The sequence below is a fragment of the Brienomyrus brachyistius genome, chromosome 9 (assembly GCF_023856365.1).
Source record: "Brienomyrus brachyistius isolate T26 chromosome 9, BBRACH_0.4, whole genome shotgun sequence".
Taxonomy (NCBI): Eukaryota; Metazoa; Chordata; class Actinopteri; order Osteoglossiformes; family Mormyridae; genus Brienomyrus; species Brienomyrus brachyistius.
Window position 1 is genome coordinate 7,666,576 of NC_064541.1, and position 23,899 is coordinate 7,690,474.

General features: G+C 41.9%; 2 protein-coding genes across 15 annotated transcripts; both read left to right on the plus strand.

Annotated features, from left to right (window-relative positions):
- Positions 1–3,175: 3,175 nt before the first annotated feature.
- On the plus strand, positions 3,176–13,572 carry LOC125749223 (C-C chemokine receptor type 5-like). 9 transcript variants are annotated; one of them, XM_049026265.1, is made up of 5 exons: positions 4,465–4,601; positions 5,356–6,256; positions 7,244–7,357; positions 8,357–8,444; positions 9,214–10,545. In XM_049026265.1, exons 4-5 carry the CDS (start codon positions 8,442–8,444, stop codon positions 10,267–10,269), a joined length of 1,059 nt encoding a protein of 352 aa, XP_048882222.1. In that variant the 5' UTR covers positions 4,465–4,601; positions 5,356–6,256; positions 7,244–7,357; positions 8,357–8,441; the 3' UTR covers positions 10,270–10,545. The 9 variants fall into 9 exon arrangements, with proteins under 9 accessions (XP_048882229.1, XP_048882228.1, XP_048882220.1 ...); XM_049026272.1 differs by lacking the exons at positions 5,356–6,256; positions 7,244–7,357; positions 8,357–8,444 and adding exons at positions 3,176–3,562; positions 12,523–13,572 and having other exon boundaries at positions 4,293–4,601; positions 9,214–9,647; XM_049026271.1 differs by lacking the exons at positions 5,356–6,256; positions 7,244–7,357; positions 8,357–8,444 and adding an exon at positions 3,178–3,562 and having other exon boundaries at positions 4,293–4,601; positions 9,214–9,647; positions 10,188–10,545.
- Positions 12,715–20,635, plus strand: si:cabz01093077.1 (C-C chemokine receptor type 5). Of its 6 annotated transcripts, none has more exons than XM_049026278.1 (4): positions 12,715–12,803; positions 15,708–15,910; positions 17,448–17,470; positions 18,104–20,635. In XM_049026278.1, the coding sequence occupies exons 2-4, from the start codon at positions 15,902–15,904 to the stop codon at positions 19,170–19,172; spliced, it is 1,101 nt and encodes a 366-aa protein (XP_048882235.1). In that variant the 5' UTR covers positions 12,715–12,803; positions 15,708–15,901; the 3' UTR covers positions 19,173–20,635. The 6 variants fall into 6 exon arrangements, with proteins under 6 accessions (XP_048882235.1, XP_048882234.1, XP_048882233.1 ...); XM_049026277.1 differs by lacking the exon at positions 12,715–12,803 and adding an exon at positions 13,581–13,708 and having other exon boundaries at positions 14,167–15,910; XM_049026276.1 differs by lacking the exon at positions 12,715–12,803 and adding an exon at positions 13,589–13,708 and having other exon boundaries at positions 14,183–15,910.
- Positions 20,636–23,899: the final 3,264 nt, after the last annotated feature.

Sequence of the window (23,899 nt, forward strand, 5' to 3'; positions counted from 1 at the left end):
CGCCCCCGCTGAACGTGTATTCGCTAGCTTGCCATCATCCTGTTCTATGTTTTATTATTCCTTAAAAACGTAATTAAAAAAGCACATTAATAAAATACATGTAATGTATTTTTATTCTATTAAAGTTTAATCTCCCAAACCCCCCTATCGGCAGCACGTGGCAAAAGCATGTATTGATACCATATATGTACATAACGGCAGTCTCCCAAAACCATTTCGCCCCCTATCGGCAAAACGTGGCATAAGCATGTATTGATACCATATATGGGCATAACGACAATCACCCAAAACCATATCGCCCCCTATCGGCAGCACGTGGCATAAGCATGTATTGACACCATATATGGGCATAAACTCTCGACCAATCAGAATCAAGGATCCGCCACTTCCTCTTATGACGTCAGAAGCGGAGAATTAAGCTCCGCCCAAGGTACCAGGTAACAATATATCACAGGCCCTCACTGGCCTTTACTGCACAAATAAAGCCCCCTCTCTCTAGGAGAATACACATGCCCTCACTGGCCTTTACTGCACAAATGAACCCCGCTCTCTCTAGGAGAATACACAGGCCCTCACTGGCCTTTACTGCACAAACAGACCCCCCTCTCTCTAGGAGAATACACAGGCCCTCACTGGCCTTTACTACACAAATAAACCGCACTCTCTCTAGGAGAATATACAGGCCCTCACTGGCCATTACTGCACAAATAAACCCCGCTCTCTCTAGGAGAATATACAGACCCTCACTGGCCATTACTGCACAAATAAACCCCGCTCTCTCTAGGAGAATACACAGGCCCTCACTGGCCTTTACTGCACAAACAGACCCCCCTCTCTCTAGGAGAATACACAGGCCCTCACTGGCCTTTACTGCACAAATAAAGCCCCCTCTCTCTAGGAGAATACACATGCCCTCACTGGCCTTTACTGCACAAATGAACCCCGCTCTCTCTAGGAGAGTACACAGACCCTCACTGGCCTTTACTGCACAAATGAACCCCGCTCTCTCTAGGAGAATACACAGACCCTCACTGGCCTTTACTGCACAAATAAACCCGGCTCTCGCTAGGAGAATACACAGGCCCTCACTGGCCTTTACTGCACAAATAAACCCCCCTCTCTCTAGGAGAATATACAGGCCCTCACTGGCCATTACTGCACAAATAAACCCCGCTCTCTCTAGGAGAATACACAGGTCCTCACTGGCCTTTACTGCACAAATAAACCCCCGTCCCTCTCTAGGAGAATACACTGTCCCTCATTGGCCTTTACTGCACAAATAAACCGCACTCTCTCTAGAAGAATACACAGGCCCTCACTGGCCTTTACTGCACAAATAAACCCCCTCTCTATCGGAGAATACACAGGCCCTTACTGGCCATTACTGCATAAACAGTGACTTTTACGCACTATGCACCCTAGTACTCGGCGACCTTGCTCTATTATTTTTTCCTACAGTAACAGACCCTTCCCCTTTCTAGGGCAGGGGTGGCCAATCTTCTCCGCTAAGGGCCAATGTGTACAGTATGCAGGTTTTCGGGTTAACCTCTAGGTCAGCTGTTCAAACCCAGGTGTGAGGATTCTTCAGCCAATCAGTCCTCTAATTATTGACCTAATTAGGGACTTGCAGTGAAAACCTGCATACACACCGGCCCTTTGCGGATAAGATTGGCCACCCCTGGTCTAGAGGAATATGCAGGCCCTCCCTCGCCTTTTCCACACAAACAGACTCCACTCTCTCTGCAGGGCGGAGTCTATAAATCAATATTAACACACGAGTTTTGCAGGCTTTACCACAGTAACTCAAAAACCTTTACTTTAAACCGTTCCCTCTCTCAGGGCATTACCTTTAAATCATCATTAACTCCCTGAGGCATCCATGCCTTGACGTAATATCCCCGACCCTCAAATTAACCTATCCCATCTTTTTTTACAGCATTTTTCTCTTTTTTTGAGGTTCAATTACTTCCCCACCCCAGTATGATAGAGCTGCCAATCATTTCTTTCCGGAAACACAATCATACCAAAATGGCCTCCACAATGTTTTGAATACTCATGGCAGAGAGCCCAGAAACTGGCCAAGGGCACTACGATAAAGACCCAGGCAAGATGGCCCGAAGTATTGTGAGAAGCCAGGTGTTTCTATAATAATGAACAGTAGCAGTTTCTTCGCAGTTTCAGTTGGTCACATGTTGCTTAGCTACAGAGCCAATTATATTCTCAGGTCTTCAACATGGTGATAAGCTGTAGAAGTGAAAAAAGCACATGTTCATATAACCAGGACTAAAACAAGATACGGATACTGAAACTACAAGGCTAACTCTAAGTACTGAAACATTTATTTTGGTTACATCGTGCCGCAGTAATTAGTCTACATTCTCTAAATGTTATGACTTTGCATTCTGTCAGTATTGTCCTTCGGATTACATTCAGTAAGTGTTATACAGTACAACATAATATTCTATATTTCTGACTGAGGCTAGGGATCTGTGCCAGCAATTGGTAGGTTGCTAGTTCAAATTCTGTCAATACCCCAGAGTGATTCTACTCTGTTGAGCCCTTGAGGAAGCCCTTTAACCTGCAATAGCTTCATCCTGGGTATGATGTTAATCTCCATCAAGGAGATCCTCCAACTTACGAACCCCCAAGTTTCTCCTCTGTGGCAAGATTGGAAAAAAAAACCTCACAGTGGTCCTGTCAGACTAGTGTGGTGCTGAAGTATCACTTGCCACATGACTGCACTCAGGCTCTCTTCCCTGAGGTGGTTTGTCGCGTGGTGGGTGTGGCAAACGCACTGTAATCAGTGCATCTAAGCCTAAAGAATGGCAGTGACAGACCAGAGATCGGATGATGTTCTTTTTAGTGACATGGACATCAATCACACTGTTGTGTGATGTGTGGACAGGTCAACCTAGACCTGCTGTTCCTGAGGGCTAACATAAGCGTTTGACATTCTGCATGATCTTTCTTAACCAGGTAGGAGGGTTTTGCAGTGGTTAGTGGCATCCAAATTTATCTTATATGGTCTCCAGAAAGCAGCGTAGGCCTGTGCCTGTACTGTACGTGTCTGTCTCTTTAAGGCAGGGGTGTCAAACTCCAGTCCCGGAGCGCCAGAGTCCTGCACAGTTTTTGGTTCAGCCTCGTTTAACATATCAACTCCTTATGCCAATTACAACACAGGTCTTGAGCTGAATCTTTTGTGGTAAAATAAGAAAGAACTAAGCTACACAGGGCTCCGGCCCCCCAGGACTGGAGTTTGACACCCTTGCTTTAAGGATTTGTGGGGATATGATGTGTCTATCTCTTTAAGGATTTGTGGGGATATGATGTGATGGTGTGTTCAGGCTGGCTCTGGGGGCGGCTTCTTCTGAAAATGGCCGATTTTTCTCTCCGTGGTGTTTAATAAAAGGTCCCATTCCGTATTTTCCAGTTACTGGCATTCTTGGCTCGGTTTTCTTTGCACCCAAACTACTACGGACTCCAGCACTAGTCCACATTGTTTGGCTAAACAATAGCGGTGTTCATCTAGCAATCCAAGAAGTTAATTAAATTTTTGGAAAAGGTAGGAAATTGTTTGTTTTCATTGTTCCTCTTATTTCCATCTATCATTCTCCTGCTGTGCTCAGAGCGTTTCAGTGACCTTTTAAAAAAGGGAGCCCAGTTTCAGTTAAAACTTTTAAAAATAATTTACAAAGTAAATTAGCATCTAGTTGTCTATGTTCTTGAGAACTTTGAGTCATTCTATCTGAGAAAACACATTAGAAATAAAGGTATTTATTTCTTGCACTGTATCGCAGAATGATAGCGTAAATAACCTTAAATTTATTTTATTGCTCACCCATGCAGGTGAAAACTGTACCAATAGAGGTCTCTATAAGTCTGTCATTTAAAATGCATCACAATATTTCTGGTAGTAAAAACGAGAAAACTCAAGCTCTATATGTCACGATCTGGGGCGAGCAGAGCAGCGATCGTGCGGGCAGGCGTGCAAGGAGTATGCTGACAGGAAGAGATCGGGGCACAGCTCGGGGTTTACTGAGGGAACGGGGAGCAGGAGACATTAACCACACCAATACCACAATGACGGACAAGGGGAACAGGTTCTTCCAGGACTTAAATAGGACGTGACTAATCAAAATAAGCATACACAGATGGAGACGATCAGGGAAGCACACGTGGGTAATCTGGGGGCGTGGCACACACGAGGAGCGGACGAGCCGGGCATGACACTATATATATATGGAAGGTGGTATATAACATTTTTATTTTAAATACTTGTATATCTGTTATAGACTCCCACTTCATGGAAGCTGAGATATTTAATGTAGAGGTGAATCGATGAATAACTCTGCAGATGGACCTCGTAGTATGAGCAGTGCAGCTGTGTATGGGAAAAACAACATTCCGCAGCTTCCCAGTGACGTCACTCCCAGTGACGCCATGGCCAGATGCTGAAGGCAGTTGCTGAGAGTGTCTCCTCAGCCAAAGCAATAAGAAGGCGCAGCTGTCCCCCCAGAAAGCAGATAACATTTGTCAAGGAAGAAAAGCAGCCGAACCTAGACGTTGGTCTACATTCTACTGCACAGGACTGGCAGGTAATGGTAAGTATGCCGCTCTTAGTCACAATGCGAAGTTCCAAGTGTCTTGCACACTGATGTTTATTTACAGCACACTTAGCACTGACGTAAACACCGTAGAACTAAAGATACAGGACAAATACAAAGAAAATACATATGACATATTCGCTAACAATAAGATACATACAACGATAAACTCAAAGTACAACATACCACTTTTGCCTGCTTGTGAGCTAAGAGGGAATGGTGTTTGAAAATCCTTGCTTATGGATGGTCTCTTAATTTCTTGTGCAGTCTAAAACTCCAGCGCCGCTCGCAACAACTTATTACTCTCCCGCCAGCATACAGGAAAAGATGTATAACATATACGTACGAAACAGTTAAAATATATGCAAAATATTTAAAGGAAACAACCCATAATCAAATAAAATCCCCTTGCATTCTGCAATGTAAATAATATAAAATATAAATATAACACATATGAAATTAATCAAGAGCAGATGAATCTATTGAAAATGAAGCAGTAATGCCAGCTAATGGTAATAACAAATTAAACCAAATTACAATTTTAAAACAAAGTTTACTACTGTCAGCACAGTAAGTCCAGGCAAGCAACTTTAGTTTCTGGCGCATACTGCAGTAACATCACTGCGACCAGACATTGTCATTCTGTCAGGCTTCGAAACAGCTTGGCCTGATAGAATTGATCATGCCCTGGGATGATCGTATCGGGGAGGCTTTTGAGAGGAAGTTGACCAAGTACCTGGGGCTTCTGTAGGACTGCCAGAGACAGGGGTGGCGAGCACACTGGCATCCAGTGGCTGACTACACCCTGCCACGCATGAGTGGGCCACTCAGAAGGACAGCCATGGAGACTGTAACGGAGGCGGCAGAAAGAACTTCCAGATGGTTGTGGATGAAGAGGGGTGAGCCGTGACTTAATGCTGCTTAATGCTGGGCTTGATCAACCCTGACTGGGTCTCTAGGGTGAGGGTGTATGATGTTGCGAGACGCGAAACATCCTGCGAACCCAGGAAACATCACAAAGCCCCCGTTGTAAGTAAGTGAACTTTATTATCATTCGCACCATACAACAGTACAGCAACGGATGCGTAGCTGAACGAAATTGCTCATCTCCGGGCTCAATGTGTAGACATAAAAGGACAAGAGCACTTAGACAACAAATGGAGATTACAACAAAATTGCACTTTTTACACAGAAGTAAGACTAAGGCAGCATAAGGCAGCACAGGACAGACACTAAATACACAAAACAATACACATTTACAGAAACGTAGAAACAATAGACTGGATGCCTTGCCATAGGTACTTGGGATCTTTTGAGTTTGTGAAGTGTCTTTGGATTTTATGTCCATAAGCTTGTTTTGGTGCTTTTATGCCTCGGTTCAAGTTAGCTCCATCGGATCTGAGAGCATCTCTGTCCCCGGATTTGAAGGCCGTACTTCGTGCCCTCAGAAGGGCATGCACCTCCATGGTTAGCCACAGTTTCTGGTTGGCACGAGTGGTGATGTCCCTGATCACGGTCACCTCCTCCACACATTTGGATATAAATCCTGTCACAGACCCTGCATAGTCCTCCAGGTTGATGTGCTGGCAGCCTCGTTCCAGTCCGTGGATTCAAAACAGTCCTGGAATGCTGTAGGTGCTCCCTCTGGCCAGGTCTGTAGCTGTTTTGTAGATGGTTTGCTCCTGGTTAGCAGTGGTCTGTATGTAGGGGTTAGCATAACAGAGAGATGGTCCAAGTTTCCAAGGTGGGGGTAGAGATTTGCCTTGAATGCCTGTTTGATATTTGTGTAAACACGGTCCAGCATGTTTACTCCACGTGTTTCAAAGTGACCATGTTGATAAAAATGTAGCAGAACTGTTTTAATGTTGGCTTGATTAAAGTGTTAAACATTACTTTAGTAGTGTTGTGTCGTGCTAAACATTACTTTAGAATTACAGTTCAATTAATTGGGACTGAAAGATTCCTGTAAGTCAATGTTGTATTTATCATAATTTAAAATAATTTAATTTAAATGCAGTTCATATTTCTTTCTTTATGTTTTATTATGATAACTTATTTTGTAATCATTACCATATATGGATTGGATGGTGGGGGCTGTAATCACATGTTTCCAGGGGCAGCGGCCAATTTCCCATGGTTCCTGTGTGCTGGTGGCATATTCGCCTCCTTCTGTCCAAAAGCACATGGCACAGTAACCTAGCATCTGTAAATTGCTTCGAGCGTGAAGTGCAAAAAATCTGTTGCGCAATCGACATACAGAATTCTAGGAAAGGCTTACTACATTATCACTTTTTTTTTCATATTCACACATACAGTTTCATTTTCCAAATTAACAATGATGCATGACTATAGCAGCTTCAAAAAAAGTCTCCCTCTTTGAGCATTGAACAACTCTCTATTGCATTCTACAAAGTGTCTACATTGGCCTGCAGAAAAATGTCAGAGAATGTCTAAAAACCGAATGCTTAATCACTAGTCACTTATTCGATTTTGTAATCTCTGGACTGTTCTTGATATTATGAACTCCATATGTTTTCAGACAGACAGGATATCACACTTTGGTATAGTGCATTAATTTAAATGTGAATGCTCATTGGTGTAGAGGAGTACAATGATATGTTGTATTCGGACTTATGAAGGGCATATTCTCAGCAAGAAAGCATTAATGGAAGATTCTAGACTGACCCGCCTGAAGATGATGAAAGTGCAGCTGCACTCTCTGCATAGACGTATATTCAACACCCCCCCAAGATGTAAGATCTTTATTGCCCATATGCAACATGTAAATTGGAATGGCTAGCCATTCAGCCACATCCAGTTACATAAGTCTAACGACAGTACAAGACAATGTCAAAAAGGTCAATAATGCAACAGCTGAATTTAATGACTGGACATGTGCGGACACACGTGAAATTTAGATGGTGATGAAAATGCAGATCGACAATGCTGAGGGTGAAAGCCACACACAAAAGTACCCCAGTGTGCTGTTAAACAGCAATGCAACCTGCTAAACCACAAGCAAACAAATGGAGCATACTTTATCATATCACCTTTTTCCTTGTGTTTGTGATGATATTGCCTCAAAATAATTATTTAATTGTTAATTTTAAAGGGCCATAAGGACATTTTATTGGATAACATGTAAAATTAGCATTCTGGAGTTTATTTGCCTTTTCTGTTTTGTAAAGAAGCCCTGGAGTATTGTCCTTATGTTATTGGGGTGAACACACACACAGACACACACACACACACACATTCGAAACTAACTATACAGTCATGTATCAATTATGTTTACTATGCTACTATGCCCATCATTCTAACTACATTACTGCAATAAGACAGTTGCACATGTAATCTCAGATTTATAAATATCCTTGCATTAGCTTTGAAACTGCTTTCATATATTCCTCTAGAGATCCAATCATTCATTAAGTTGTGCGTTCAAAACAATTGTCATTTTTAGCACCCATTTTATAGAATAAAATACACATTTAGATGCCAACACGTGCATGCAACTGGAGTGATGACTGGACGCGCTAAGTGACGGTGTTGTGTTCTCTAATTAGATTTAATGGTGTTATTGTTTTTTGAAGGATTCACCTTCAAATTTATTTTTATCAGTTACTGAGCACGAATGACTGTTATATCGTGTTCTATCTTCATATGAACTATATTCGTATATTTATACTACTTGAATTTGAACTCGGAAAAAAACACTTTTTTTTTCTGCAACTCCTTTTTTGGATATTCAGGAAATTGCAAAAGCACTTATGTGCGTAAGAATTCATTTGGCAAATTATACTCAACCCATGAAGCAGACGTAGAACAACAGCCATAATGGTGAGTTGATTTCCATTCGAATTTATTATTATTATTTTTTAAAAAACGTACTGATTAGGAGGAAATCCAACATACATAGCAAAAAATAACGATTAAGTTAAAATCAAATAAAATTATTTAGATTTAATTTAAACCTTTTCGCAAAAAATTTATAAAATACATACATATAAGTCATAGAAGCAGAACTGTATATGTTTTAGCTAAATGTTTGCATTTGCAGATTATCTGACTGTGAACATGCTGCAATAAATTCAAACTGGATAAGAAAAACTTTCTGAAATTTTTATTGACAGATTGGCAATAAATTATTGGCAGAATTTATAAATGCAGAATTCTTATTAGTTGTAAAGAGAAACGTGTATTTTCGTCCATTCGTCCATCCTGTAACGACCCGGCAGAATACGCGAATACTGCTTTAGCCAGTAAGAGCCAGCAGGTGGCGCTACAACCGTACCTGCCTAAGTCCCCGTTGGTTTATTTCTCAGTTTTTCTGCTGGCACAATAGGACTTGAACAATCCCAATAAATTATGCTGGAAAGGGCAAACTTTACTTTGCAATTTGCTTTTAATGAATTAATAATTTTTAATTAATGCAAACCCTATCCTTAAAATGACTGGATCAGGATATATCGAAAAATAACATCACTTAAATTTTCAAGTATTTGTTTATTTATGGGGGTTAAATGACCAATTCTGGCTTTTTTTTCTATGCATGTGGAAATACTCAAATGAAAGATACAGATGATAATCACACTGTGTTCTTTTCTAGGAGACAACAACAACCATGGCATATGACTATTCCGATTACTTTTCGGATACTCCTGGACTGACTTCTATGCTCTGCAGCAATGGTAACGTGATCGGATTTACCAGTGTGTTCGTGCCAACGCTGTACAGCCTTGTCTTTATCTTCGGCTTCGTCGGAAATTTGCTCGTGGTCTGCGTGGTCAAGTACCAAAAGATGAACACCATGACGGATATCTGTCTTCTGAACCTGGCTGTGTCCGACCTGCTCTTCGTGATCAGTCTGCCTTTCTGGGCTTGTTATATCGCTGCCGGCGAGTGGGACTTCGGGAACTTCATGTGCAAAGCTGTCTCCTTCTTGTACATGATGGGTTTTTACGGGAACATCTTCTTCATGGTCATCATGAGCATGGATCGCTACCTGATCATTGTCCACGCCCTCACATTGGCTAAACACAGGTCGGTTCGACTCGGCAGCGTTGTAACTGCAGTTGCTTGGTTTGTCAGCTTCTTTGCCTCTTTGCCCAGTATGATCTACTCGCAAACCAAAAACGAATCCACCATAACGTGTAAAACTGAATTTCCAAAAGATAACGTATTGCGGATCTTTACATATTATGAGCTAAACATTTTAGGCTTTATAATTCCTCTTGTTGTTATGACTTATTGTTATGCAAAAATCATCCCCACTTTGTTCTCCATAAAAACAAACAAGAAACACAGAGCCATCAAGCTTGTACTCTTAATAATTATACTGTTCTTTCTTTTTTGGACTCCTTACAATTTCGTTACCTTCCTGACGTCCCTGAAATACTTGGGGTACTTTGCGAACTGTGACGCCTACAGTAATTTAGACTTGTCTCTTAAAATAACCGAAGTTGTGGCATTCACACATTGCTGTCTGAACCCAGTCATCTATGCTTTTGTAGGCCAGAAGTTTAAGCGACTTGTGCTGAAATTATTGCAGAATTGGTTGTCTTTTTGCTTTTCGGGGTGCAGGTCATTTTCCACCGAACTCTCCGAGAGAAGGAGTTCAGTCTATTCAAGATCGTCTGAAATCACCTCTGCAAGACTCTTATAGTTGCTTTTGTGTAAAAAAAGTATGTTTCATTAATAAATACCTTGAATGTACAGTGCTTATGGTGATTCCACTGTAGCCAGTGCTTTACAACGCATGCTTAAATATAAGCGTTTTCATCACACTCACTTTTAAAATACATTTTATTCCGAAGTAATGTTTTCAGTGACATATTCTTAGATTGATTTGTATTTGTTCGGCGTTTGACGTTTGAATGTTCTTCTGTATTTTATTTACTACTTTTTTGCTGATTTTAAATAAATGAAATGTTATCATTAAGGGCGTTTGATGTTGTTTCGACTGCAGGCATAACGGTTTTCGTAGCTTAACGCAAGGGAAAACGTCACAAATGTCTCTGGCGGCAAACACTTCAACAGCGTGAAGCACAAAAGCTGTGAAGTAAACAAATGCAGCAGAAATGAAACACGGAAGTGAGGTAGGCTGAGGTCTCGTCCTTTCAAGAAAGAAAACGGCTCAATACCTTTTTCTGCAAACCGCAGCCCTTGGCATGTGCATATTTTAGTTTTGTTTGCGCTTCTTGTCAATAGAGGCCAACATCTTTCTACAGAGTGAATGTCAAAATTCGTTTGGCTCGTATAGGTAGAATATCGATAGCTAGAAATATGACTCATGGGACAAGTGCATTATGAATTGACAGGTTTATTTATATCTGTATCAGCCCCTGGTATCAGGCCCTGTCGCTGATGTCTGTCTGAGCTCTTTGTAAGGAGTGCTTTCACTCTTTTTGACGTGTTTGCCTGTCTCACCGTGGGCAACACTCAGGCATGATTCGGTGGCTGTAGAGTGGAGTGATGTCATTGTTGGTGTCACCCTCCAGTCCGAGCATCTGCTTCTGGCCTCACCTCACTACAGCAGTGTACATTATTATTATTATTATTATTATTATTATTATTATTATTATTATTATCACCAGAATTGTATAAGACCCCTGTAGGGTGAAATATCATTTTTCAGTAGAAAAGGGAGGAAATACAATAAATAAATGCAACCAAAGGATAACATACAATAAAAACACAATAAATTTGTAACAGAAATCAGTAATAAAACAAAAGTAATAGGCTATGGTCAGGACCAGCCATTCCTACAGGTGACATAGAGAGCTGTCCAAGTAGACTTTTGAGGGGGTATCGATGTAGCCAGTCAATTTCACTTGTGTGTGCCGTGCACCATCTGAGACAAAGTGAAATTGGCTCATGCCCCTAGAAGTACTCGCTCCTTCTGCAGTACAGTCGCAGAACAGATACATGACGTGAGGTGCCGACTTCTGAGGGGGGGGCCAACTTGCCACCTACGTTCACTTTGCCGTGAGTGAGGCGCACTGCACCTTCCTCGCATGGTGGCTAATTAAAGGAAAGACGGAGACACACAGCACAACATGAGTATTTACAACAAATAATACACACAGGGGCTATTTACAATGCTTTAAAGCATGTTGGGAAACATAGATGAGCTCTGCAGTGTGGAGGCCAGCCCTCCAATGCTACACAGCCCCCCCGCTCAAGGGTCGACCATCCTGGCAACCACCAGAACCAATCCCTCACCCCAATCTTGGATGAAGTCCCATAAGTGTGGCGGCAGCCACAGATGCACCATCTCTGGTAACTGTGGAAGCCGCCTGCTAGGGAGCCCTGAGCAGCTGCAGACCACTGGCAAAGCCCAGCTGCTGGTGGGCAATGGGGATATCGGCCTTAGGGACCATTCCTCTTGCCTATTGCCTTCCCCTCTCACTGTGTCTCTTCTCCAAGCAGCACCACTCCTGCTCCACACACCAGGAGGACTTGCACACCTGCTCCCAGTCCTGCCGGCTCTGCTTCTGCTGTTCGTCTAGCTTACTGTGCTCCCGGTTGTGGGAAGCTCTGCATAGCCGGGCTCGGGGCAGATGCATGCCTTGTCCTTCCGCGTCCCACAAGGCTAACACATGAGCATCTCGTCACGGGGCCTGCAGTCCCAACCTGGCCTTGCTGGGAAATTTCCATCATTGTCCTCCAGCATTGCCGAGCGCCCCAGAGCACCCTTCTGGGCCTCCACACTGGAGGTCACTTCCCCCCCTCACAGCTAGAGCCTGCTACATGCTGCAAGAGGCCACAAGGCTCACTTGTTGTTGCAGGTGGTCTGGGAGATGAGAAAAGAGAAAAGCCTGCAAAGGCAAGCCTTCTTGGCGTGGGGTGTTTGGTGGGGTGATTGGGGTAGGCCTGATGTCTGCACCTAACACCCCCCAATCTCTCTCCTCTGCAGTGGCACCTCACACAGAGCAGGTGCCTAACACTCTCATCCCTGCCACTGCTCTGCAGCTTTAAGCCCCTCCTTGAAGTCATCCAGGCTGAAGCAGGTTTCTGGGTAATGCAGAGGAGGGCCTGGAGAGCTCCACCCTCGAGGTGCAAGGCCCAGGTGGACGACCATCATCTGCTCATCCCAGGCATTGTTTCTGGTGGCGAGCCCAAGCCGGATCTTGAAGATCTCCCACGACTGCTCCCTTTCCGCGGGGAGCCGGGCGGGGGCTGATGGAGGGTTAGCAGGTAGGGATACTCTTTGGGCAAGCACTGTGTTAATGTTGCCTGTGTTTTTTCATTGTTCCTTCAGCCTTTGAGTGGTATTGCATCGTTATCCCTTGGTACACGATCACGTTACATATGACTTCATGAGATCACGTTCGCTGCTATTCACGATTTTGGCTATCCGCGGTAGGTCTTGGAAAGTAATAATAATAATCATAATATCACGTTATAATATAATAATAATGACAACAATAATAAAATAATAATAATAATGATGACAACATTAATCCCATAATAATAACAACAATAATAATTATTATTATTTTAAAGCCCGGGGAGTTTTCGTGATATCCAGTTGTCGTCATATGTGATCTGTTCGTGCACTTTCACTATGCGCATGAGATCCGTTTCCTTTACAAAGAAGCTTTCTTTAGTAATACTGAACTTGGACCATGCGCTTCACCCCATTCGTTAAAAGACGCCTCATGGTCTGCTAAAAATTATTTAAATAAGCGTTTAAAACATTGTTTGCTACAGCTTCTCAACAAATTAAATTAGCAGCAGTTTATTTATACACTGTCAGTACAATGTCACTTCTTTTTAGTTATTTATTTGTTTGTTTTGGCTTTTAGGTTTTTGTTTTTATTGGCTTTTGATTTTACTGTCTGTGATTTTAATGTCTTGTCTTTTAATGTATCTCTGTGTCTCGGTAAAGCCTTTTGAATTCTGAATTGTGCTCTATAAATAAACTTGCATTGCCTTCCTCTGACAGCGAGGAAGCCAGAGACCAGCCTCACTCCTCCTTTCTCTTTAAGAGATGTTGTTAAAGGAAACGTAAAAGATAAGTGGGGAAGTGCAAAAATGGAACAGGAAAATTCAGCTGAATTTCAGCCGACACTGAGAGTCACGCCACACCACAGAAAGAAGTGAGACTCCTGATAACACCTGCCACGAAAATGAAAACCACTTACTGGTCATTAGAACTTTTATTTCCTTTTTAAATGTATTTTTTCTTTACATCTCAGAAGTAAATTCTTTTTCTGGTGTCTGAAGACATCTTTAAATGGTGGAAACAGGAGCAGAGTGGGTGGGCTTGAAAGGGTTCTGTTCTTAGTTTACAAAAATGACATTTTCAAATAAGTCAGCAAAAAGATGAAGAAACAGGGGAGGGATTTGTGGAGGAGGGGGCCAGACTGCACTCAAAGCCACATTCAACATGGAGGATAAGGACTGTGAAATGTGTCAGTCAGGCCTTAGCTGAAGAAAAACATTCATAACAAACAAGGGAAACAACAATTAGGTGGGCGATGAAAAATGTGGCCCCCTGACAGAGAAATGTAGAGTACCAAGTGATGACCCTGTTTTGTGCAATTTCATGTATCAGTGCTTCCCAATCCCAGTACTCAGAGACCTGCAGGCCACGTTTTTACCGGGAGCTGGGAGAGAACAAAAATGTGCACTGTTTGGCAGGGAGCAAAAATGTGCACTGTCTGGCAGGGAGCTAAGAGGGAGCAAAAATGTGGACTGTCTGGGGGTCGTCAAGGAATGGGTTGGGAAACTATTCTCTATGGTAAGCATAACATGATCTTAACAATTCATTCTATTAGAATGACATGTTATAAAAGTTCCTGTGGGTGTAATGGCCAAGTGTCCCAATACTTTTGTCTATATACTGTACATACTTCCCAGAAAGCCCATCATGCAATGCTTACAGCTTGTTGCCATGTGGTCACAGTGTTATTTTTCAAAAACACTTGGCTCTACATTATGTATATACAGATTCCAACGACTGTCTGATCTTACTCAGCCGTGTAAGTTACTGAAAAAGGAAACAAGACCCAAGGTCAGAAACAAGACAAATGTGGCTGATTGGTATCAATACTGAAAATTAATAGACATCAGCGTGAAACTGAAAACCGAGGACTTAAGACTTCAGAGTAAGTGCAGTCGACAGCAATCTCGGTCAGAACTCCGAGCCTTAGCATCTTCTGTTTAATTAGTGAAGAAGAACTGAGGTCATTAATTATGAACCCCCCCCCCACCACCACTGACAAAACCATCCCTACCCTGACCTAAAAACAGTGTAAGGATTTGCCAGCTTCTTCTAAGACCATTCTTACAGTAATCAACACATCTCTTCTAGGATCCATTAATGTGTCTGCTAATTAATAGCTATAGCCCAGAGTCAAACCTACTCTTCTTTTCAGAAATCCCACTTAAAACACTTGCAGACACTCATCACTAGCATCTTAAAGAAGTCTTTAAGTGCTTTAACCCTTACAGGTTCAAACTCAGGTATTTTCATCTCTCTCCTCCACTGTCTTCTTGTTCACTTCAGCTTCCAAAATATATTGTGTATTTTACATATGTAAAAAAGTTTTGGGGCAACCACAGAGAGGGGCAATTCATAAAAATAGAATGAACTGAAAACTAATGGTTAACCTGGGTAAGACTAATAAGTTTTCAGTATGTATTTATAAATTCCCAGAACTGTGGCATTATTTTTGACCTATACTAACTTGTGCCGTTTCGAGTCTCTAAATATTTAAAGTCTTTGATATCAATAAATAAATAAATCACATAGCTCGTCCATATAACTCTTTTATCTAAATCACAAAAAAAATTCAAAACCTGAATTCAGCCATTGTAGAATTAGAAGGTGTGTTTATTAAATAACATATATCTGTCCGTCGATCAGTAAGTAGAAACTTGGCAGAGGGGAAAAACGTTCTATAGGCCTATTTCACTGTTCTCACAATATAATCATCACAGTAACAGGACCAGATAATTTCATCTCAGGCTCCCCATATGAAAAATTATGAAACCTCACTGAAAATGTAAATAATTTCCAATGAAGTGTAGCATCTAACGCAAATCGATTTTTTCAATACTGCGATGCTTAATCTGATAAATTTTATGTGTTAGTCAGCATATGCCGAAACGGGCGAAGGATTACAGGAAATCTCCGTGCATGAGATGACAATGCGAGCAGCTCACAGGAAACTTACCTGCACAGCATATGCGGCAGATAATCTACCAGCACACACAACACAAAGAAGCCAAACACCTCACACTCCATCCCAGCTGTGCGAAAGGGGAAATTATGCTCCATAGTCACTATGGATGAGGTAAGGCAGGTCTGTTTTTTAATTGTACATTTTTTGGGGTAGGGTATGGTCTCTGGAGCCCCTACATCCTGCCACACGCTTGTGTAACAGGAACTGGTAAAAACGTCTCTAGGAAGCAGAGATGTGAGTGGTTGCTTGTAAGGGGGGCTTGTGATTGAGAGATGGTGTTTAGCTGCTTTCATAAGACAATTGAGGCATTATTATATAGCGTATAGTGGGCGATGTGGCTAAATACACATCCGCAACCGAGGAACTTTTGTTTTACGCAAGCTGATAACATTCTACAGCTATAAGGTTTTACCTTTGAACATTTTAGGTTTTTTTTTTAACCTCCATTCCTACAATTGTCTCAATTTCAAGCTTTAAAACAGTTTTAAGGTTATCTATAATTATAAAATAGGTTAACCATAATCAGTGTTAATCATAATCAGCTAACGTTAGCCATGATGGAATGCCATGCAAATGTATTTGGGGCACTTTATGAAAATAAAATTAACCAAAAACTAATGCTTAGAGACTAGACTAGTAGGTCGTCTGTATATATTTGTAAATGCACAGAGCTGCGGTTTTAGGTCTAACCTATACTCTTGTTTCAGAACAAGTGCCATTTTAAGGTCCTATTAGTATAAAATGGATTACACTATAATCAGAGCATTTTAAGCTCAGGTTAGTCATGACAGAATGCAATGCAAATGCATTATTCTCCATCATACCAGGTAGCAAAATAATCCGCCGCTCATTGAAACCTATGGAGAGGAACCCCCTCATTGACCAAATCTTGGGGGGGGTGGGGGGGGGTAGCCCCCTTCCCCCACCCTGATCAGCAAATGGGGACTCTCGAGGTCGGCAAAATCTACAGAGAGGGATCTATCCCTGTGGTTGTCAGACCCCTTATGAATATTTATTTCTGTTTATGGGCCATATCCATACAGCTGTTTCAACACACTAAAATTGGCTAAATGAAATGAACACATTCAGGTGTATGTTACAAAGTGACTAGTTCAGGCAAGTGGGGTTCCTTAAGTCTTCTTGTGGAACCAGGGGCGTACCTGGAGACTGGGGCTCCTGACAAACATCACCTTACCCCATTTCATGTATAGTTTTATTTTTACTGGGCCCCCTAAATCCGCCAGGCTATCAATGCCCCTCCCACACCCGTGGTTCGACCACAAGCTGCAAAATGCCGTGACTACATGTGGCGTTACTGTTTTTAGCTGAGGGGCCAGCTGAAAATGTCCAATAAAACCATTAAGACAATACTGTGTGTGAGCTAAAGTGCTGTAGCATTCAGTATCACACACATCGAGGTTCATATGCAGTGAAAGTTAAATTCAATACAATATAGCTTTCGTTTAAACCTCAAAATGTTTTTTATTTTAGATATTTAGCCTAGTTAGTCTCTTGAGTGCATACATATATACTTAAGAAAATGTGACTAAGTTTGTTATCCGAAGCTGGTGCATTTTTGCTAGTTATGCAAATTAGGTTGATTCCCTTATTTTACTAACTTGTTTCAACGTTTTTTCTCCTTTTGCAGGTGCGAAATTTCAGTGACTCTATGTAAGTCCTCAGTCGTATTAGTACCAAACACACACCACTTAGGTCATGCAACATGGTGTGACGGGGGCCAAAATGGGAGGTGTTATTTGCAGAGCCATTTTAGTTCGGCATACTTAATTAATTTGTTAAACAGATATCTTTTGGGCACTCTGGTGGAACCCATAGTCGTACATTCATAGTAACATCCTAATATTGTTCAGTACCAAACCACACAAGTAGAACAAACTGGACATTTATCATTACACACGTTTTCCAGCATAACATAGATAGAATCAATTTTTTTTTTGTAATGTCAGAAATCAAAACAGCAAACGTCTTGCAATATAAAAACGTGGTAAAATCAATCAATCGATTTTTCAGAAAAATAAAATCAAATTTTGCAGAATAACTCAATACACTTAAAAATATGAACGGTCATGTTTGCAAAATATTTCATGTAATTCTTTAGGAAATTCCCATATGTTTACTGACGTCAGCTTACTGTGCATGTTCTGTTAGCCAGACATAACTGCATTCAGTCTGCATAACATCATATTTTTTGATATTGTATGTAGCAGAATATATAAAAGCCTGCATTGTTGTTCTTTTATTGATACACACAGGGAATTCACACAGTTTTCTTTCCAATACCAGAATGGCCGAGACTTTCACGGGCACGACTGAACCTTCCAACTACGACAGCAACGACTCCAGTACAGTCACTACCATAGACTACTACTTCTACTCTGCTGATGTGTCCGATTGCAACACGAATGGCAGCGCCAATGAGATGGTCAGCTTCCAGCCCATACTTTTCTCTGTCGTCTTCGTTCTCGGCTTTGCAGGCAACAGCACAGTCATCTGGATTCTCGTGAAGCTCATGAAGCTCAAGAGCGTGTCGGACATCTGCCTGCTCAACCTGGCTGTCTCAGACCTGACGGTCACGCTCTCGCTTCCTATATGGGCCTACTACACGCCGGCCCGCGAACCCACGAGCCACGTGCTCTGCAAAGCAATGGTGTTCATATATCAGATTGGGTTCTACAGTGGGATCCTGTTTGTGACACTGATGGGCATTGACCGCTACCTGGCTATAGTTCACGCCGTGGCCACAATGAGAGTGAGGACAGTGAGAAACGGCACAGTGGTTAGTGCCGTTATTTGGATGGTCTCTATCCTTAGTGCGCTTCCGGAGACGATCTTCTATAGCATATCAGAAGAAGAGAAGAAGTGTATGCCGATATATCCTAATAATTCAGAAAATACCTGGAAACTCTTCCAAAACATCCGGGAAAACGCAGTAGGCCTTTTCATCTCACTGCCCATAATGATGTTCTGCTACGTCAGCATCCTGGCTGTGTTAATAAGGTCCCGGAATTCCAAAAAGCACAGGGCGATGAGGTTGATCTTCACCATTGCCTTGCTATTTGCAGTATTCTGGGTTCCCTACAACATAGTCATTTTCCTGAAATCTTTACAGGTATACGGCTTTCTGAACAACTGCGAGAGCTCCCAGGGAATCAATCTGGCACTTGGTGCCACGGAGACAATCGCACTCATTCACTGCTGTGTCAACCCAATTATATATGCTTTTGTGGGAGAAAAGTTTAGGAAAAACCTCATTAAAGAGCTGTCGAGATTCCCACTTTGTCGATACCTCTGCAAACTGCAGCCAGTTCATATCAAAAACTCAGAAAATGACACATCAAATACTTCGGCGTGATTTTCAAACATTCTCATTCCATCAAAGGGTATTGTATTGAAGCTTGTTTAATGACACATGTAGTATATACTTATATAGCTTATTCTGTGTTTTTCTTTTAGATTTGATATATATAATTACATGAAATGCTTCTTTATGGTTTCCCATAAAGTTTATGTACTATATAAACCTACATACTGTATAAATTTCCATGCCATTTTATAGTTTTTATTTTTGAATTTCGTTCAGAGTTAGTTCTTCAGCTATATATTTCTTGTTTTCTGACTTGATGCCATATAGCTGATGTTGATGAATTTTGAAATTATTATTTTTTTTTATACCCTGTTATGTTAGAATCCATCATTACTGCAGTGAAAAACTGTTTTACATACAATGTAGTACTGGGAGGAAACCAACCTCAGTAATGCATGTAATGGACAAACCACTTCCTGCCCGATACGGCAAATATCAAGCGTATCATTCTTATCACTGGTAACATTGTTAAACAATAATTTTATTGTAGAAATGTGTTTCTATTGACAGGAGAATGTTCATTCAATATAGACAGTATTTAAGAAATATTTAGTAATAAAACCACATTGAAATCTGTGGCATTTCAATTATATGATGGCAAGTAAATGAATTAAGAAAATAACAAAAAATTGGTTCATATTTACAATCAGCATGAAAAAGCGCTGTAGACCTATACTCTCCTATATACAATAGCTGCCTTCCTGAAAATAAGAAACGCGGAAGGACTATTTTTAGAAAAAAAAACAAGGATTATGAGGAAAATGAGGTCATGGACAAAACACTTAAAAATTTCTTAAGTAACACACGGTATCACATCTCACTATATCATTCTTATCAAAACACTTTAATATTTCAAGATTCTCTTCAATACTTCAACCTTTTTGCATTCAGTGCTTAGCTTTTGAGACTTTCACTGTTTGGGGTGTAAATGAGCATGTTTAAATTATAATTATAAAAGTTGCTAAACGTGCAGAAATGGGGAAACAAACACTTTTAAGATGACACACACTGCGAAGTGACGCAGTGACTGGGTGTTTCCGATCAGGTGCACGCCTTCCATTCGCATGCGGCTCGGTACAGCTGGGTGATGCGTCCCTGCTTCTCGGCAGACTAAAGCACGCATACAAAAGCGAGCATCGCGGTCTACGAACTGTCCTCTAATATATCATTCGCTTTGGTGCAAACTGGTGTTTCCAAAACACACATTATAGGAGAACATACTGTATCTATGCATCACAACTGAACAATAATTTAAAGCATTTCTGTCGCCTTGCACCCTGTTTCAGTTTGGAATAAGTCTTTAGATACCAGTCATATTTTTCCCAGTTTATTTTTTTGTGATGGTTTTGTTTAATACTATTGTATATATAAAGGATATACAGTGAGGGAAATAATTATTTGACCCCCTGCTGAATTCTTAAGTTGACCAATTAATAAAGAAATGAAAAGTCTGTCATTTCACTGCTACTTTTATTTAAACAGCAAAAGATAGATTATTAACAAAACTAGCAAGAAAAAATCATCATGGAACAGTTACAAACCAATTTGTCATTTATCTAGGGAAATAAGTATTTGATCCCTTAGAACACATGCTTTAGTACTTGGTGGAATAACCATTGTTTGCAAGCACAGCTGTCTGACGTAGTTGGTCACCAGGATTGCATGCAGATCATCAGGAATTTTCATCCACCCCTCTTTACAGGCAGACCTCCTTCAAATCTTTAAGGTTTTTAGGCTGTCACTTGGATATGGAGTTCCCTCCATAGGTTTTCTATGGGATTAAGGCCTGGTGACTGTCTAGGGCCCCCCATAACCTTAATGTGCTTCTTCTTGAAGCACTCCTGTTGCCTTAGCCGTATGCATGGGGTCATCGTCTTACTTGAAAACCCACCCGCTGAAGGGGTGGCTGAAGGGAGGAGGTTCTCATCCAAGATTTTATGGTACATGGCCCCGTCCATCTTTCCTTCGACATGGTGCAGCCGTCCTGTGCCCTTGGCAGAAAAACACTGTGTGTGTGTGTGTGTGTGTGTGTGTGTGTATATCTATCTATCTATCTATCTATCTATCTATCTATCTATCTATCTATCTACATATATATATATATATATATATATATATAATAATAATTTGGGTTTATGTACACAATTGCATATTAGATATATACAAAGACACACATCAACGTCTGGGGCTGTGGTCCTTATGATCTGCACGGAAACGAGGTTCATCACACTTCTAGTTGCCTGAAATTTAAGTTGAAAATTGCAAAACAAACAAAAAAAAGCCACATTGTAGGCTCTGGGTTCACACATAACACCACCATTAAAGAAAACAAGGAAACGTTCCCCCAGGTCATTGTAGCTGTCGAAAAGCAATAAGCATCCTGCCCATATATGGAAGCCAGGGGGAAATAACTTCCTGATTTTTTTGGGAAGTAAAACAGCCTCCAGTAGCCCGTAGTATTTCTTCTGTTCGAGGATCAGTGTTTATGATGCTACCATAGAGAGAATGATGGACAGAGATGGATGTATAGCCTAGAAAATACTCAAAAATGACAAGAAGCACATTTCATGCCATAAACCGTCCTATTTAAACTACACAAACTATAAAACAACGTCCTTTGGACAGATCAGTCAAATATGGACCTTGTTGTATTTATATCCCACAGTAAGATCTCATTCCAAACAAGTGAAGCATGGTGATCATTTCTGAGGCCTTTCTCTCATAGTGCTGCATGTGAGAGGTGTGCGACACCCCCACAGTACACCCTTAGTTCACGGAGCACACTCCTACCTCGAGGATAGTGCTGCGTGTGAGAGGTGTGCGACACCCCCACAGTACACCCTTAGTTCACGGAGCACTCTCCTACCTTGAGGATAGTGCTGTGTGTGAGAGGTGTGCGACACCCCCACAGTACACCCTTAGTTCACAGAGCACACTCCTACCTCGAGGATAGTGCTGCGTGTGAGAGGTGTGCGACACCCCCACAGTACACCCTTAGTTCACGGAGCACTCTCCTACCTCGAGGATAGTGCTGCGTGTGAGAGGTGTGCGACACCCCCACAGTACACCCTTAGTTCACGGAGCACTCTCCTACCTCGAGGATAGTGCTGCGTGTGAGAGGTGTGCGACACCCCCACAGTACACCCTTAGTTCACGGAGCACACTCCTACCTCGAGGATAGTGCTGCGTGTGAGAGGTGTGCGACACCCCCACAGTACACCCTTAGTTCACGGAGCACACTCCTACCTCGAGGATAGTGCTGCGTGTGAGAGGTGTGCGACACCCCCACAGTACACCCTTAGTTCACGGAGCACTCTCCTACCTCGAGGATAGTGCTGCGTGTGAGAGGTGTGCGACACCCCCACAGTACACCCTTAGTTCACGGAGCACTCTCCTACCTCGAGGATAGTGCTGCATGTGAGAGGTGTGCGACACCCCCACAGTACACCCTTAGTTCACGGAGCACACTCCTACCTCGAGGATAGTGCTGCGTGTGAGAGGTGTGCGACACCCCCACAGTACACCCTTAGTTCACAGAGCATACTCCTACCTCGAGGATAGTGCTGCATGTGAGAGGTGTGCGACACCCCCACAGTACACCCTTAGTTCACAGAGCACTCTCCTACCTCGAGGATAGTGCTACATGTGAGAGGTGTGCGACACCCCCACAGTACACTCTTAGTTCACAGAGCACTCTCCTACCGCAAGGATAGTGCTGAGTCAGCAGATCTGCAGGAGGAAACCTCAGTGTCCTTGAACAGGATGTAAGAAATTCAAGAACTGGGGCAGAAATTGGTGATGGTGTGTTGCAGCGTAAATGGGAAACCCCCCTATCACTAAACTCTAATTGTAGGAGACCCCCCCCCCCAAATAAAAAGTGCATAGTTGCTATTTCTTATTTCATGTTCCCTCAGGTAGGTTTAAAGGTTAATGTCTTCTTTTGCACTCAGTTACATTTCACCATTTTGCTCCTGCTGCACAGTTTCTTCGCGGTTCATCCTAACTGCTTACTTGTCGGCCACGAGTCTTTCTGCGCGCATAGCGAGCTTGCAACGGGAAAAGCTGCAACGAACTGCTGTTTGCAGTGCCACGAGATTACGGAGGTGTCAGCGGGTAGATAAAGAGAAGCAAGAACACCTCTGGAACCACCTACGATGAATTTCAGAGTAAAAAGGATGAAATGTTTACTCTATGTGTATCATTGCACACACAAATCATGCAGAGACATTTAGCGTTCTGTTTGTTGAATCACTCTAAACAACCTTCACCGGTCGTGACGTGATTATGAGAAATCGACATTTTAAGAAGAAACTCTCTTTTTCCTTAGTGTTGAGGAAAGCACTTTATTTCCACTTTATATCATTTTTGTGTTGGGCTGTGTAGGGGTTTAAGGCTGTTGTAGTTAGTATTATGGTTATGCCCACAGAAATGAATGGAGAGTTCCCACATAGTTATGAATATGTGGACTGTGTGTGGGTATTACTGTGGGTATTATGTATTATGTATACACTACATGGATATAAGTATTGGGACACTTGGCCATTACACCTAAAAGAACTTTTATGACATCCCATTCCAAATCCATAGGCATCAATATGGAGTTGGTCCCCCTTTGCAGCTGTAATAGGGAAGGCTTTCCACAAGACTTTGGAGTGTGTCTGTGGGAATTTTTGCCCATTTGTGCAGAAAAGCATTTGTGAGGTCAGGCAGTGATG